The 17,810-nt window shown below is 45.1% G+C and overlaps 1 protein-coding gene across 1 annotated transcript; it reads right to left on the bottom strand.

The window, feature by feature from the left end:
- Nucleotides 1-14,722: 14,722 nt before the first annotated feature.
- On the bottom strand, nucleotides 14,723-16,932 carry ZNF503 (zinc finger protein 503; the record flags this gene model as incomplete). The annotated part of the gene is made up of 1 exon (XM_015632455.2): nucleotides 14,723-16,932. A coding segment is annotated over one exon (1,530 nt), but the record flags the coding sequence as incomplete, so codon positions are not given.
- Between the last annotated feature and the right edge of the window lie 878 nt (nucleotides 16,933-17,810).

Raw genomic sequence — 17,810 nt, 5'->3', positions numbered from 1 at the left:
TCAAAGCCTTAATAAAACATTAATGTCCAAGCCCCAGAACTTCCACTGTTACATTTCTATCATTTATCTCTGTTACTGATTTTAGCTCTGGTTGCTTTTTAGAAAAGTAAAATAGCAAGTTATACATTTCAAAGAAGGGACAAGATTAATGAATGTATACAACTGGGACCTGCTGCTCATGATTCAAAATATCAGTTAGAACTCTTAATATGTACTTAAAATTGTTCATTTTCCACTTTGTGTAGTTCTTGTAGCTCCATTTCAACATTCTTCTCTAACACAGGTGTCAACAATTCAAGTACAGACTGAATGGCCTTATTAACATCTTTTTAATGAGTAAATAAGTGTAGTTTTTAATTCAATAGCACCTAGGAGTTGTCACTATATGACTACTTTCTAGCCCATAAGAAATTATGTGGCACTGGCTGTTGAGGCGTGTTTAATGTGAACTCATCCCAGCTGCATTCTCAGCAGAGAGCAATTCCTGAAAACCCAGAAGATGGATTGGCTCTCTTTTTCCCCCAGTACTTCCCCCAGCACACTGGAAGGAAGAGATCAGTTCTGTTATCTTGTACAGTTTGCATGCTGTGGGCAGGAGTCTGCATCCTTGTTTAATGTCACAGCAGACTAGATATCAGGCATTGCACAAACATTCTGTGACAGCACCTTTCAGAATCACAAGTCCAAAACCAGTTGGTTTTCCTGTTGGGGAGGTCATTCTTGATTTCCAGAATAGGACCAGTGAACAGAATTCCTCAGCTTTCAGATATGTCTTTGTTCTTTAAGTAAGTGTCACTAACCCCAAGTCCCGGTCTCCTCTGGGGGTTCTAGAAGGTTCCTCACACCTCCCCTCAGCACTGAGGGCCCAAAGGCACATGAGACATTAGCCAGAGTTTCTGGAGAAGGGGAGGACGTGCATGTCCCACGCCCCAGACACTGGTGGGAGGACACCCAGCCTGAGGTCTACAACACCTGGATGCAGCTACTGCAGGCATCTCCCACAAGGTCCATCTTCCTCACAGGAACGTGCCCCGTCACCAGCTCCAAACCAGTACGGGCCACCAAGAGACACTAAGTGGGCAAACTGAGGGAACCTGAGCGTTTTGAGTTGTCACCTGGGGATGATCAGCCCTTGTCACAGCAGGCTCCGTGCTCCAAGGGCAGGCAGGAATGGCTGCCAGGGTGCTGCGATGCTCGAAGGTGCTGTTTGGCTGCTTGGGAAGATGGGAACAGCAGGTCCCTTGTCCTTGAGAAAGAAGGGCCATGAGGGGCAGGTGCTGCCCGGCCCTGGGCTCACCCTGCCACCTGCACCCTGTGGGAAGGATGTTGCCAGCAGGTCAGGGCCTCAGCTGAAATTCCATTCCTTCTTTTCTCTCTGAGGAATGGTTTTCATCACATTAACTTCTGGAGATTTTTAAAGTATGTATCAAGAAAAATCCCTTTACAAATCGTCATCTACTTAAATCTTTGGTTCCAACGTTATACCTTTTTTATTGAAAGTAAACTTTTTTCATAAAGGTCTGTTTTCCTTTAAAACAAAGGATTTGAATTTTTATATCGGAGTAGTCTTTGGGTTGTTTGTTATTTGTATATCTTGCAGTATGGTATTTAATTTTAAAGAAGAATTATTTTTGGGAGATTTATTTTGTTCAAAAATTTAAAAGTTGATGTGTTTGACTTGAGATTCTGCGGGTTTTGTTGATAACTTGTTTTCCACAGGAAAAGGTTAGTTTTGTCATAATGGCTTTTCCGTTCAGATGGGAGTGCTGTAACTCTTTTATGTCTAATATAGTTGTCTACACATCATTGTTTTGCAACTTTCTTCTGTTGTTTAATAACAAGCTGGGGCTTCTTAAGTGTGAGAAGGGAAAATAGCCTTTATACTATTGTTTACCTCGTCATTGGTATTACACAGTTCTTCATGTCTTAAAAATGTTATTTAATCATGGTAGATTTAATCCTATCTATCAACTCCTCCATTGTGCAAGGCTTTGGAACAGGACAGCACTCCTTGGGTTACTGAGTCCTCCCTTCCCTATTGCAGCCATCACACTGGATAATTTGTTTTTGAAGTGTGTTGTACTCTATCTTAACAGCCCTTGTGTGGTTTATTCCCACTATTCCCAGAGGATGGCTGTTACAGAATGTGATTGCTTTACAACATTGCTGGTGAGCCATTTGCTATTGGAACTGACTTGGGATAAAGTCAAAAACAATGAGCTATCACCATACACTTAAAAAAAATTCATGGCCAGCTAAAGTCCATTTGGTCTCATGCCAAAATCCTCTTATAATTTTTTTTTTCTCTCAGCTTTTAACTTTTTTTCTCTCTCAGCTTTTCTTAACTAGAAGTTAGACAGCAATCTTCAGCTTTTGTTATAGTCAACTAAATAAATCAAGCTTGTTTAATCTTATTTTATAAAATAAGCTTTCTGTTGCCCTTATCTACCTAGCAGTCCTCCTCTACCTGCTCTGAGTCTGGTGAATCTCTCGAATGCCAGTGACTAGATTGAAAGCAGTATTTCAGGTGAGCTCTTCCCAGACCTTTACACAACACTATTGCTTTTCCTTGGCTCTGTTGGAAGTTGCAACAACTGTCATGCAGTGGTGATCCACAAACATTGTATTTTAGCAGTCATCCCATTAATACCAAGAAATTATACAATTTATGCTTTTTTAGCACATAATAGATTTGAGGTTTGTTTTTAAACCAGAGGAAATTTAATATGTTGTCATCTACTTTCAATAATCCCAGGCTATATATCTTAAATATTTTTATTTATTATCTGCATTGTAGCTTTCAACTTGCTACTGTAAAGTTTTGGCTATTACTGGGAGCAGAATGAAAAAAATATCAATGTCAGACATCATATTTCAAATCTTATAATAGTCTTTATTTAGCTTGTATCAGTTTTGGTTTAAGTTTGGTAGAGATTCCTTGTTGCTGTTGCAGTCTCAAATTTTAGAGTTCTGAGTTGGATTGGAGTTTAACTAGACTCCTATAGTCTGGGACCACACCAGATGTAATTTCTTTTTAATTTCATCTGATTTTTATTCTCTCCTGTCATTCCTATCAGTTGTTTCGCTTTCACCCCATGCTCAGTATTGCCCTTCTCATTTAAATTAATACAACATACCAGTACAAGGCTGGAACATGCCTGTATTATCCTTAAACTTTACTGCATTAATTTCTTTCATTTATATAACTGAAAAAACATCTTCATCTATTTTAATTTCCTTTGCAAAGCCTAGGACAGCTCCTCTCTTGGCAGTTCTCACTTCACCCCATGCTTCCCAGTTAAGGACCAATGAACACACACAAGTGCTTTTCCCTATGTCTTTTTCTCTTGACACATCTAACACTTCTTGGGGCGGTAGTGCATCCAGTTAGGCCTGAAGTACCTTCTTCTTTTTTCTTTGTACTCTGTTTGCAAGGTAGATTCTTGACAATTTAAATGTTCTTTATGTGAATTATTAGTAAGACTTTACTCCCTATTCAACCTATTAACTCCACGGTCCAGCTGATGTCACTACACCAGAGTTTGCCTTTCTGGAATTTGAAGGTTTAGAGATCCACTTACTCAGTTTACTCTCCTGTTTAACTTACACCAGTTTTGTCTGAGTTGGTCCTGAGCTGGCTGATTTCTATAACTTTCTAATATTCTCACTACTTATCAATATAAGTATATAAATATAAATATAATACATCTTTTCACCTCTTATTGTCCTGATGAAGATTTGGTTAAGTGTATTATACATTGCATCCAAAAAAACCTGAATGTTACTTCTATGGATAACATTTACAGTCCATTTTGTCCCTAGTTTTGTGGTTATAAACGAATGCCCTTAGCCACCACTCCAGGAAAAGAATTACTGAGTTATGCTGCACACAATGGGCCCAGACTTAGGGAATACCAGACTCCAAGGTAATGTTTCCCATGCTTTCCTCTGCTGCAGTGAACCCTGCTAACAGTACCATCAGAGTAAGGCTGATTTTTTTCTTTTTTAACAGATTTGAGCACCTGTAGTTCAGCTTCTCTGAAAATCAATTTCTGAGCCTATAAAATGGATTAGTCTCTAGCCAATCTTTAACCTGCTTTTCAGTAGGTCTGCATATGTAACCCACTGTTCACTGTGCTATGCATCCCTCTCCCTGACTGCATCTGGCCAACAGCGGATATGAGTATGCTCCAGCTGCTTGCTAGGATATTTAACTCGAGGTGTAAAGGTTTGTGAGTCAGCCCTGGAGGTCCCAGGTAACGAGCAAGATGGTGATTATTACACTTCCAGGATTGTATGTACTTGCATTCCTAAGGACAGCTTGTGATGTGGGTGTGGAGAGGATAGTTTAATTCTGGGGGGGGAAAAAAACTGTTGTGAGCTTTAGAACAGATAAAAGGAAACTATTACAAAATACATCAAAAGAGACTTCACAGAAATATGCCTGTCCTCATTCTAATGTCTGCAATACAAAAAAACTGGGAAAATGTTGCACAAATGAGTTTACCATTTAATAGCTGATGAAATTATGTGGTTATGCAATAATTGTTCTCAAGATGGGGATGCACAACTAACTACAATATTCCTCTAGTAGTCAGATTAGTGTGTAAACTAATCTGTGTATCTATGCATACAAAAGCTGAACTAAATTACTTATACAATAGTTAATTTTTGGTTTGTTTCATCCAAGATTATTAGGTATCAGAACAGATGTAGATATCTTCAGAGGTGCTTGGCATAAACAGCCAAACAAACTTGTAGAACTTTTCACAGTCCTCTATTTTCTTACTAACTCATAGGAATTTAAGGTTTGGGGGTTTTTTAGTTAAGTTAAAGGTATTATTCTATTATTTTCTTGGGGAAAGACCTGGAAAAGACTTTTTTTGTGTAAATAACACAATACAAGAAATAAAAATGCACACATCTCACTCATCACTGAAATGAAACAATTTCTTGAGTTAAAACATGAGAGATGACTTGTCAGAGAGATGTGCTGATTAAACTCCCCATGCTCTTATTATCTTGACAGGCATCAGTTCCAAGTTGACTGAGTCTGTGGTACAGTGGCTAAAACCTTCCTCTCTTGGTATATGTGTTCAATGTTTTCTTTCTTACCTATTTGCGTGGATGTACTTTGCATGGCCTCTTCAGATTTTGTCCTCTAAACTGTCTCATCAGAGGAAACAAAAATTCCCATAGTTTGCTTCAAGGTGTTCCCAAGCCCCTTCCCAAATTGTCACGAATTGTGTGACTGTGTTACATATTCTTATGTTTGAAATTAGAATTTGTAAGCTTTAGGGTGTCTTTTGTCCCAGGAGAAATCCTGCCTTTCTCAGAATTGCTAGAAAACTTCTACTAATTTCAGGCCGACTAGAATTTCACATTACATTGTGAATTTAGGGTGTGTGCAAGTTTTAATGGCTTAAATGTATAAATGTAAATTGACACAATCCCATTAACCAGCAAACACAATTAACCATGTGGAACACTGCTTATACAAGTTGAAGTGTTTTAGTTAGAATAAATATTTTCTCCCTTACAGAGTGAGCTTTTTTCATAACCTGTGACCTGGTTTATACACAGCTATGATGATTCACAAGTGCCTTCTCTAATAGGGATTAAACCATACTGGTAAAACTAGCAGTACAGGTAGAATCAAGCAGTATTTTTGCTTACTTTAATAGTATCTACATGCAGGAAATTGTACCATTTTTACTCAGTTACTTTAGAAATAGGTACATTAAAATAATATTAAAAGTGTGGACTGTTCATTGAGGAGGTAAGACCTGCTATAACACTTCACCAGTTTATTGAACTCAAAAACAAGATTGTGGCACTATGAGTAGCCAGTTTTCTCAGAGAATTTGTCAGTACCTGTTTTGTAGATACATCAACAACCATTTGTTTCTCAACCAAATTGCACAGTTAAACTAGAAAAATTAGTTGCTGCATCTGGTCTAAATTCCTTTCTCAATCTTTTTATAAACCTATTGATGTATGTAGGATATCTGCTTTTGATCAAGCATAACATTTTACTCTAACTCCATAAAGTCAGCTTGAAGACCATAATTATAAATGTGATCAGCTCTCTTCATAAAATATTTGACACCTCTACTGAAACGTATTTAGCAGCTGACCTTTCTTAAATAAGTAAATAAAACCAAAACAAAAAAAAAAAAAAACCCACACTTATTTCTACTCATCTGTTTTATCTGGAACACATTGCTTGGGCCTGATGGTGCAATATATGTTTAAGGAAATTGTAATCTTGCAAAAGAAGGTGAATTGAAAGGGGAAGTAGGAAAAAAAATCATATGAATGTTCTCAGACTCATGAGCTCAAGTATTTTATGATGGAAACTTGCTATAAGGCAATTATTTTTCTCTTTAGAAGTTGACGAAATTAACTTAATCTTGTAAAAATATGCAGGGACAAGTAAGGTTTTGACTGGGTTTGTTTTGGTCTCCATCACTGAATTTCTGTGGTAGCCTGATCAAGGCAGTGGTAAGCAGGTTAGTGGGGATGTTCTTCAGTGGCTCCATATAGGGTGGGACAAAGTAACAAAAATACAGGCCAAAGAGGAGAATTTCTGCCAATTCTACTACAAGAACCAGCTTTAGTTTGCTCTATAATCAGTGCATACAGTGGGAAGCCTTACATTTTACTGCAGCCTTGTCAGGCAAAGCCTGCTGTCACCTAACGTGCCATGGTGGCTTCTACTTTCTTAAAAAAATATTGTGACTCAAAGATGCATATTCCATTAGCTACTTGTCTAACAGCTTGGTGGCTACAGATTTGCATTTTTTCCTACTCCCCCTGAGTAGAGCAGGAGACTCATCTCTTCTAATTACCATTTAGGGTGAATAGGGCAGGTTGCAAAGGTTGCCTCTTCTGTATGGAATGTTTAAAGCTTTTTCTTGGGCAAAGAGAGTGGGTAGGAGAAAGATTAGATCTGAGCACTGGCTGGGACACCCGAGCTCTGGGCTTTGGTAACAACCATAACCACAGCCTTGTTAATTCCTTCTCTTTCCCTCTGGCTCAGCTCACTTTTATGCAAAATGAAATGCCTTCAAAGGAGCAAATGGAGATTTCTCCCACATCAGAATATCCGGTGACTGAGGAACCCAAATAAGAAGTGAGGATTGTGGGTTTCAAATCTTTCAGATCGGAGAATTGATGCATATTCCTCTGCCTCAAGACAAGTACTTCAAGCACAGAGAAAGAAAGCAGCAGATGATGGTAGTAGCTGTTCTTTCCTGGTAGGAAAAAATACATCTCCACAAAGAGAAGATTAAGGGCTGTGAATTGTACAAGAGGGGGGACATTTCCCAGCAAGTCTGAGATAGATTGGTGTGCTTGAGAATCTGGGCTGATGCTTACTAACTTCAGTGAAATTAAACCATTACATTGCAGCTGCAGTTTTAGATCTTGTGATGGCTGAAAGGGTGTTAGTAGTGGGATCACCTCCCTTAGGAGCGAGTCCTAGCATCTGAGCTGTCTGTCCCAGCTGAACCGTTCCCTCTAAGGCTGTGGCAGTGGATGAATGCCAGAGGTGGCCTTTTCCGAGCAGCATGCTTTGCCGTGAAAAATCCGAATGGCTTCTCCTGGTCGTGCCGGCAGGGTGCCGAGGTGACTGCTGCTCGGGCCAGTGCCCCATCTCGTCCCAAGCAGAAGGAAGGCAGGGACACGCTCCGGCCTTTCTCCTGTAGCCCGTCTCGAACGGGGGACCGGGGAGGTGCCCAGCAGGTCCTGGGGCTGGCCCGGGCCGGGGGCCCCCAGCCCTGCCCTCCTCGCCCGCAGCCCGCGGGGGTCAGGCTCAGGCAGGGGCAGATCCTTGGCTTTCTGTCCCTGTCCTCCTCCTCCCAGTGTAAGTAATGACCGCATCACTAACAACTGGTGCGTTCACCTTTGCAAAACGTGGGTCGCGGCTTTTGTGACTAAAAGGGCTGAGGAGCCAAGGGTAGGGTACAAACGCTAAGTCTGTAATACCAAGGGTAGGTTCATAATAACCGCATTAGGCGGAAAACAGGCAGTTCTGCATGTCTTCTGTGATCTGTAATAATTATCTGCGTTTTACAGGGCTCTTGCGTCACTGAAATACCTGGAGGTGACTCCGTGGCAGCCGCCGATGGCAGGGACGCCTCCTCGCTGGGGAAGGGATGGCAGCGGGCGTGCGGAGGCGCAGCCGGCGGGGAGAGGAGGGGCTCGCTGCCCAGGGCAGCAGCGTGCCACGGAGCCAGAGCGCTTCAACACCAGCCTTAGCTTTTGGCGCTTTTAAATGATGCTCACGGGGCTAGCGTGACAGCTAAAGGAACTGGAAATCAGCTGATACTAAGTGAGAAATGATTTATCGGTTTAAGGCTGGTTTGGGCCAGTTTTCTTAAGGTGACTGAAGGAAAGGGGAGAAGGGTTTGAGAAACCTGGAGCCTGCGTACTCATTTCTAAATTGCATTGGACTTCTAGTTACACTTCGAAAATCCTTTTCTAAAAATAACTGTGTCCACCCAGTAAGGTAAAGGGCTCGCAGAGAGTCTCTTAGTCTGTTAGATCTCCATTGTCCAGTAGCATTTCATGCTTCCCCCCGTTTAAAAACAATGGGGAAAGGTGGTGTTTGGATTTAGATTAATTTTTCAACAGCGATAAAGGGGCTGTTTTCTGTAACAGTGTAGATTATTAGAAACTTGTAATTTGCAGTTCGCATTTGCCATCAGGATCACAGCAGGGGGGTAAAAAAGAGACTAGATCCTATAGCAGGCTCAGTAATTCCCGTTTGTGGATTTGGTATGTCGATGGAAAAACCCAAGGCTTTCAGGGAGAAGTTCCTTGAGTTTAATAAACAGTGACTTCAGAAAGTGCAATAAAATCAATTAATGTTGCAAAAGCATTGGCCAAAAACAAAGTGGCGAAAGGATTTATGGAAATGTAATGGATTTACAAGCGTTTATCCTGCGACTTGATAAACAGCAATGGGAAACCGAGATGGTGAAAATAATTAGTCCCGCAGCCTCAGTGAATATGGACAATTTATTATTATAATTTTATCCTTTCAGTGGTTATTCAAATTTATTTTTTAATTTTGTGAGCTGAAGCGCGGGGGGATTAATCCAAAGTTTGGTTCCCCCTTCCTTGGGGGCTCGGTTTCTTCTCGCATTTTCTCTCTTCACAAAGCAAAGCGTGATCTGTCATTTGCCAGGGCTTCCTCACACAGAGAGCTCGTTCTTAGGTTTTCTGCATGTATTTTAAAGACTATTATCGTTGGCCTCGGTAAATAATGTTACCCAGCGGGAGAAGGATCAGCTGTTTGTCTCCCTGTACACCAGGGTTTTCTCTCCCTTTTGATTTTCAGATGCGTTTTCACACAAACTTTGAAAGACCCGCAGTTGGGAAAAGGCTGCAGGAACATGCCCTGGCTCTTGAGCAACGCTAGGAGCGAAAACTTTTCCGCCTGCTCTCGAGTTCGTAGCCCTGTTATTACAGTAGAAAAGAGACATCCAGCATGGAGTAGAAATTACAATTTCCAGAAGTCAGAATTTATTACAGTTAAACTGTGATAAGATTCCCATCTGTTATGAACACATGTAGCACCAATTGTTTTTCATACAACTGCAATTTATTTACCCTTCAGAGCGAATGAGATTACAAGAGTGATTATAAAAAAAAAAAAACAACAAAAACCAAACAAACAAAAAAAACCCCAAACCAACCACCACGGGTTTTTTTGGTTGTTTGGAGTTTTTTAGCTATTTATTTTATTATTATTATTTTTTTTTTCGTTCGGCCTATCTGTTTTTATCTGGGCAAACCATTGTACAGCCGTGCTGCCCTGCGGAGCTGCGGGGCGATTCCCGGAGCCCGAACACGCCGCGTCCGTCGGGTCCCGGCCTGGCCCCGGCCCCCCCCCGCAGCGCCGCCTGGCGGCCCGGAGCGACACCGCCCGCGGCCCGCGCAGACAAAGGGGAGCCGCTCCTCGCTCTTCCTCCTCGGGAGCCGCTCCTCGCTCTTCCTCCTCGGGAGCCGCTCCTCGCTCTTCCTCCCCGGGAGCCGCTCCTCGCTCTTCCTCCTCGGGAGCCGCTCCTCGCTCTTCCTCCTCGGGAGCCGCTCCTCGCTCTTCCTCCCCGGGAGCAGCCCCTCTTCCCCCGGGCAGCTGCGCGTAACGCGCCCGCCCGGGCCTCCGCGTACAGCGTGCCCGCTCTGGCCCGCGCCTCAGGAGAGCACTAACGCTTGTTATTAACTGGAACGTGAACCTGAAACGGCGGAGGGGGAGGGGGAGATTTTTGTGCTTCCATTGGTCTTGGGAGTTTGGGAGCGAGGAGTGTGCCTGCTCGTCTTCTTGTGCCATCCCACAGAAGTGGTTTGGATCGAGTAGCACGCGCTTCACAAAATGAGGCAGGAAAGATGAACCACTTACACACACACAAAATCCCACACGTTTTTACCGCGATAGCCTAAGAGCGGTAATCTAATTTTGTTCTCTTTCAAACTGTTTCAAGGAATATATGTGTGTGTGTATATATATGTGTATATATATCCTCCAGGTTTCAGTGGGCGTCCTTCTGCCGCTCTGTTATCATTATTTCTTGCCTTGATGTGACGTTGAAGACAGATGACAGCATTGTCAGGTTGTCTTTAATTCATTTGAAGATTTAAAAAAAAAATACACACACAAGGCTTCTTACACAATATTCAAAGCCTGAACGGATTCACTTTTTTTTTCACGTAGGGGACGTGGGGCTGGGAACGGGGGTGGGTAGTTGATGAATTTCAGACATGAAGAGAGAACAAAGTCTGTGCATCACTGTGCGTGCACACATGCACAGAGCAAGCAGCCGGAGGTGGGATTTTTGCAACAGCAGCACCTGGTTGATGTTGATGGAGAAATATCCAGCATTAGGACAGTCTTTTCGCATTTATGCACAGGCTCAAATGTATAATCTGATCAAATTTCAACCACGTCTCTGCTGCCAAAGCATTCCACCTCCGACGAGGTGAGAGCATACAGACTCGGGGTCCGTCTTTTTTCTTCTGACACCTCTGTGCTTCATCGCAACAAAATTTTACCTTAAAAAAAGAAAAGGTAGTCTGCCCCGAATTTTCCAGGAGTGAGCTGAGAAAGAGATTTAGCAGGGATTAGACACCTCTGATCAGAACTGGTTGCTTGCCTGCCTCAGGTCTGCTCATGAAGCAGTGCGAGCTGTGTTTCATGGTGTAGAAAGAATCAGGGGTGGTGGGGTATCTCAACAATGTCAAAATTGATATAGAAATGTCAAAAATGATACCCAAAAATTTGTATGGGAAGGGAATTTGGTGCTGGCGGCTCCAGCGATTTTCCACTTTGCTCCTTAAAAGAAGAAAAACAAAACCAAAAACCAACCAACCAAAAAACCCGAAAAACAACAAAAGAAAACACAAAATTAAAAAAAAAAACAAAACAAAAAAACAACGACTATAAAAAACCCCCTAAACTGTGGTCTACTGAAAGCCTGTAATGAAAGCCAACAGTATTAAAGCAAGGCAGCATTGCTCTCCACCTTTTCTACGTATGAAAGAATGAAGTTTGATCAATGCTTTTACAGAATAGGAACATTCACATTTACTTTTATTTGGGAAAGTTTGGATCCTTCAGGATTCCCTTTGCCTGAGTGATTTGGACTGTAGGTGTGGGTAGATCATTACAAACCTCGGGTTAGGGAGAGGAAGGTCAGCCCCACTCACAGTACACGCGTGTACCTTGCTGGCCACTCTGAGCATGGCTCAAAAGGTGGTGAATGGGCAGTGGGTGACTTTCCCATCTTAGCAAATGGAGTCTCTTATCACTGAGGAAAATCTTCCCGTAATAAAGGCACCCTTGTATTTTCGTGCTAGCATACATTTTGCATTCTAAAACCAGGCAAGCATGTGTATATGTGTGTGTTTAGTGTGGGCTTGTGCACACAAGCCAAGATACATATGCCCATCTAGGCTCAGATACGTTACAGAGACTCCTTTGCTGTCTGTGGAGTCTGGTGTTTTATTGCTTCATAAAACTACCTTAATTACATTTCCCCATAGATAAGATAAACAGGACCCTTCTTTTCTAACCGTTGCTTATCAGAAGTATTTTGTCGAAGTGGCATCCAAAGTAAGCTTTTGAGAGTGGATGAAAACGCATTAATTTTTATTTTGGTTCTTCAGTTGCACTTAGCATCTGACAAGAGTTGATTTAAATATTACATGATTCTATCTTTAATGTTCAAAAAAGATTTGTGAGAAAGACAAAACTGTTTAATTTAAACTAATGTATGCCTGACTCCGGTCAGATTGATCACAGTTTCGGGTTTTGATGGGTTTTGCCCTTCTGTTGCTTGTCCTCTCAAGCTGGTTTTTCACTGTGAAATTATTTTAGTTCGGTGGCATGGACCAGCGGCTGCTGTCAAATCCACAACCCATCCAGTTAGTAAGAACGGGAGGGGGAGTGGTGAGGAATAACAAACGCACTCCTTTTACCTAAAAACATTAATGTCCATAAGTCAATCTCTATTAGAAAAAAAAAAAGGCGAATTTCATAGATTAATATCAAAATCCTAGGTGGCACTTGCCAGGTCATATACTTAACAAGGCTGGAAGAGAGACCTACTTATCACCACTCTACATATAAAATAATGTGTTTAATTTTTTCTTTAACCTCGGGGACAGTGTCTGAGCAAAACAGTAATAATAGCAGAAAGTGTTCATTTCACCACTTTCATCAGCAATCATTGCATCTAACTTTTCAGAGCTGAAATCCCCAAAACTGCAGTTAGGGTTCCAGGACACAAATGCCTCCCCCGCTCTTTTTAAATCGCCCCTGCCACACCTGATGGGCGATGGGATTTGGCTAGCGAAGTCTGAGCTGCAGCTGTTAAAGATCCGTAATTGTAAAACACACCAACAGGAGAGAAACGTGGCAATGGTGGCGTGTTTTAATCGCGGCAAAACTGTAACTGTTGCTTGCACACCCAGATGGAGCCTGAAATGCAATTTTCCTCAAATTAAGAGTAGTTAAAATAGCGAAGCGGGGAAGGCAGTCTGGCCGGGCTGCAGGAGAGGGCGGGGGGAGTGCGGCATTGAGAGAGGACTGCGAGCTTGTTCTGCCTTTCTCGGGCTCCCTGGATGAATCCTCCGCCACCATCACCCCCGACCCGAGAAGCCCTTCTTTCGATTACTTTCTGTGTTTGTATCCGCTTATTTTATAACTAAAGTTTACTTGGTGCAGTTAACAGCACTGCCCTCTCCTCCCTTTCTCTAACTCATCGGTTCATAACGAGAGCTCGTTTTACATTTCCTAAAGCAGAGATACGCAAAGGTCGCTTTCCCATTTAAGGCGGGTGCAGGGAGGGGGAACACATTTGGTTGAAGCTCAAAGCGTTTCCCGTGCCGCTTTCGGACAGCCGAAAGAGCCGCAGCGCGGCCCAGCACCGGCCTCCCCGCGCGTGTCCCGGCCCCAGAGAGAGAGCCGAGCTTCAGCAGCTTGCTGCTTTTCTCGCCTTTGCACATTAACGCTAACTTCCACTAATTATCTGGAGTAAATGTATTAGACTAATTAGCATCTGGGCGCCACGGGAAACTCTGAACAGTAATTATATTGTGGGGGGATCCAGAACGAGAAAGAAAACCCAGCGATTTGTCAAGCAAAGTCGCCGCTTGCAACTTTGCCCCCCGCCAGTGGCAGTCGCGCTGGGGCCGGGGCGAGGGCAGCGGGAGGAGCGGGGCCAGGCGAGGGCCAGCAGGTACCCGGCTCCGCCTGAGCCGCCGCCTGCGAGCGCCGGGGCACAGCCCTTCGCTGGCATCGCTTTACCGCCTTGGTTATCGCCTTTCCGACTAGCTCGGCGGCAACGGTTCGTTCCGCAGTTTCGGTAGCTGCTCTGGCTTCTCCGTCGCAGCCCCCGCTCCTACCTGAACGCAGGACGACGAGCCGGAGCTGGGCGGTGGCCCTTGGGCGCCAGCAAAGCCGGGCTGGGGAGGCAGAGACGCGGCGCAGGCAGGGGCAGCCCCTCTCGGTATCCCGTCAACTTTGGCACTGCACTTCAGGAAAAGAGCAAACTCGGCCCAAATAACGGATGGCTTCTTTTCTTTTCCCCGTCCCTTCCTTTTTAAAATAAAATGAGTTTTCAGAGCTGTCCGATTTTTTTTTTTTTTTACGTGATGATCTTTTGTGCTGCGGTGCGAACTGAAGAGAGAAATTGAAAATAACTGGATGAGCTCAAGCTTCCCTAATTACTCCTGAACTTCTCATTTAGAAAGAGATGAATAGTTATGCATTGCATTGTTAAAAAAAAAGAAAAAGAAAAAAGAAAAAGAAGCTTTCGGATAATCATCTTACACTTTTACAAAACAGTCTTGCCTTCCCCATTTCTTTCTCAAGAAAGAACGAAGTCTTCTAGCTGAAAACTACTTTTAAAAACCAGATATTTCACAATAAAAACATTATAAAAATAAGTTTACCTTCTTTAAAGAAAGGGAAAGAGATTTAAGTGATTCTCATTTTTCCTATTTCATGCCAACAAATTCTACTGAAGAGGAAAAAAAAAAAGCCAACTGTGTCTGATTATTTTTTAAGAGAGCCCTGGGGTTACAATAAAAAAAACTTTGGTTGTTTTTTTTTTTTAATTTTTAATTAAAATTGAATAAACGCTTAAGGAGAAATTAGCAGTCACCTCCATCCAAGACCTACTCGGGTTTTATAACAGAATCAAAGCGTATTTAAAAAAAAAAAAAAAAAAAAAAGTAAAACCTTTTAATACATCAAATATACGGAATTTTAATCTTTAAAGCGATACATTGTCTATTTTAGTACATGACGTAAACCTTACTTAACCCTTTTTACAGGGTAGACTTAAAAATTAAAAATAGTTAAGTGTTCCTTTTAAAGAACAAAATAAGGCAAATGAGGTTTTTGGAATAGAATTGTTTTTGTTTTTTCTTCCAGAATACATACAAAAAAATACCAATTCTCTTTCAAGGGTATACACCTTAAAAATAATTGCAATTTGAAATTATAACTGACAAATTGCGAGTTGTTTTTTAGTAACAAACATGCATGTAAATTTTTTTGTTTCAATGAGACATTAAATAAGAACGTACAATACAATCATAGCAATTTTAAAGTAACATTAAAGAGAAGACCTCTATCTTTTTATTTATATTCTACAATGGGTGTTCCACTTTTACCTATTGAGCTCAGTTTAGTAATGCACTTTATGATTCGTTGTCCCGCTTGAAGCTAACATAAATAAATACAGTGCTCATGGATCCAGTCCTCAAATGAACACTATTTTATAAAAAGTCAGATTTTTTTTTTTCTTTCCAACTTTTATAAAGTTTCGCAGGGCTTCCTTCCCTTACCGCTAGACTTTGTGTTGTGTGTCAAAGCCCCGCTGCCTGCACTCACTGGTACCCCAGGGCCGAGGCTGTGGTGAGTCTCTGCCCATAGAGTGCGTAAGGGGAGTAGTAGGGTCCGGTGGCAGCGGGCACGGGCACGGGGGCCCCGGGGGTGGGCAGGGGGCTCTTGGAGTAGGGGTGGTAGCGGCTGCCGAGTCCCAGCGCGTGGTGCGGGCTGCGCAAGGCCAGCGTGCCCGGGCTGCCCGGGGCGCCCGTCGTGGGGATGTGCATGTGGCACGCCATGGCCGCAGCCGCTGCGCTGGCCAGCGACGAGGAGCTGGGGTAGCTGGAGAGGAGTTTATCGGTGCCCGGGAAGGCAGTATGGGTCCGCAAGTGGCTAAGCAGCTCCTCCGAGGTGGCAAAGCGCTTGTCGCAGGGTCCGTTGGCCGACACCCAGTTGCAGATGTGTGGCTGGGGGTCATTGGGGAGCATGAAGCCGTAGGGGTACAAAGGGTGGCCGGCTAGCGAAGGCGGCGTGGCGCCGGTCAGCGAGGAGTGGACGCTGTGCAAAGGGTGGGTGGGGTAGACGAGGGGGTATCCGGACTTGAGGGCTTGGTCGTGGGCGCAGGAGGCTCCGGCGGCGCCTGCCAGGTGGCTGGCGCAGTGGTAGCTCAGGCAGTAGGGGTCTCGGCACAGGCTCGCCGTCATCACCGACGGCGGCGACGCGCCCGCCAGCGGGCTGGACCCCGCCGGCTTGCTGCAGCCCAGGCTGCTGGCGGCGGCCAGCTGGGCCCCCACCAGGCTGGAGGATTTGGTGGGGTCCAGAGCCACTCCGTGCGGCAGGAACTGTGGCGGGTAGCCGGCGTAGGCTCCAGCCAGCGTCCCCGGGTAGCTCATGCCCGCCGGGGGCAGGGGGAAAACGGTCTGGCCCGGCTTGTAAGGGGAGACGGGGGCCACGAGGCCGGAGCCCAGAACGGAGGTGGAGGAGGTGGCGGTGGTGCTGCTGCAGGAGGAGGCGGAGTCCGACGCGATGGGCTTGGAGCCCGGCGTGCTCTCCTGGTGCTGGTTGACCTCCACGTTAATCCCGGCACAGCTCACGCTAATCCGGCTGTGGCTGATGCTGGTGGTGCCCGGGCCTCCCTCCGAGCCGGAGCTGCCGCTCTTTCCGCAGCCCTCCGAGTCCTTCTTGTCCTCCCCGCCTTTTCCCTCGGCCGGCAGCAGCCCGGGCGAGCAAGCGGAGGCGCTGGAGTTGGGGCTGCCTGTCCTTGGGGTGAACGGCTGGCAGGTGGCGCTCGGCACCCGGAATCCCGACTTCTCCCCGGCCGCGACCCCCGCGGCGGGGGCGCCCGCGCAGCCCGTCGCCCCCGGCTCCTTCTTCTCCGCGCCCGGCTTGGAGTACGGCTTGAAGCTCGATTTGTCCTCCACGCCGATGTCGCTGAGCTTCAAGGGGCCCGACTTAGAGTCCTTGTCGCCTCCGGAGCCATTGGAGGTGACCGAGGAGAGTTTCGAGGAAGGGGACGGGTCCGGCTTCCCTATCTGCGAGCAAGTTTGTGCCAAAAGGGCCAGGGGGCTCTTCTTCGCATCCAGCTGCGGAAATCAAAGGACACAGAAAGAAAGAGATTTAATCGGGGTCTGAAAAAACCCCCATTGCATACATAGGACTCTTGTCCCGTAGGTTTCTGCAGAGTACAGCCTGGAAGTAACGAACAGTTTGTGCGCATTCATCAACTTGACAGCCCCCTCCCCTGAATGCACCATTTTCCATAAAGCCTTTAAAAAGGGCCGGGGATTTTCGTATCCCTTGCGAGCCCGCCGCGGCCGCCTTCGACGCCCCCATCCTCCCCGGCAGCGGCTCGGGCAGCGCGGAGCTCGGCGTCTCGGCATCGCTCGGGCCGCGCTGGCCCGCAAACCCGCCGTGAACTATAGCGACTGCAGCATTTCTGCACCCTGACTGGTGGCACTATTTATAAACAGAGCCCGAGTCAGCCGGCGAGCAGGGCTCCCCCGGAGAAGGGTGTCCTCGCTCCGCAGAGACCTTAATGAAATCATTCATTCCCACAGACACACCCTTCCCACCGTTTCGAGTTTCGGTCCCGCAAACAGCGAGCTACGCAGAGGGGGACCGGCAACCTCGGCAGAGCAGAAAGGGGACCAACAGGCCCCTCGAAGTACAGATCCGTGTCGGTACTTGAAAAGAATCGGTCGGCGAGCCGAAATAGTTATCCTGCCGCACCCACGTTTGAGCCTGTCGCTCTCCGCGCCGTGTCGTCCCGTCCCGTGTGTGTCCCCCCCCCACCCCAAAACACCCCCTGCAAAAGCAAGGTTGTTTGGCGCTCGGAGCGCTGCTTATTTGCGTGGCCGAATCGTGACCCCAGCGTGGATCGGTTCCTTCTACTCACCCCTCCACAAAAAAAAAAAAAAAAGGCAAAAAAAAAAAGATCAAAATAGCAAAAAGAAAATATTAATTTACACAG

Source organism: Parus major, chromosome 6, assembly GCF_001522545.3.
Source record: "Parus major isolate Abel chromosome 6, Parus_major1.1, whole genome shotgun sequence".
NCBI lineage: Eukaryota > Metazoa > Chordata > Aves > Passeriformes > Paridae > Parus > Parus major.
Note: the sequence above shows the minus strand (reverse complement) of the source record. Positions and strands in the feature narration are given on the sequence as shown.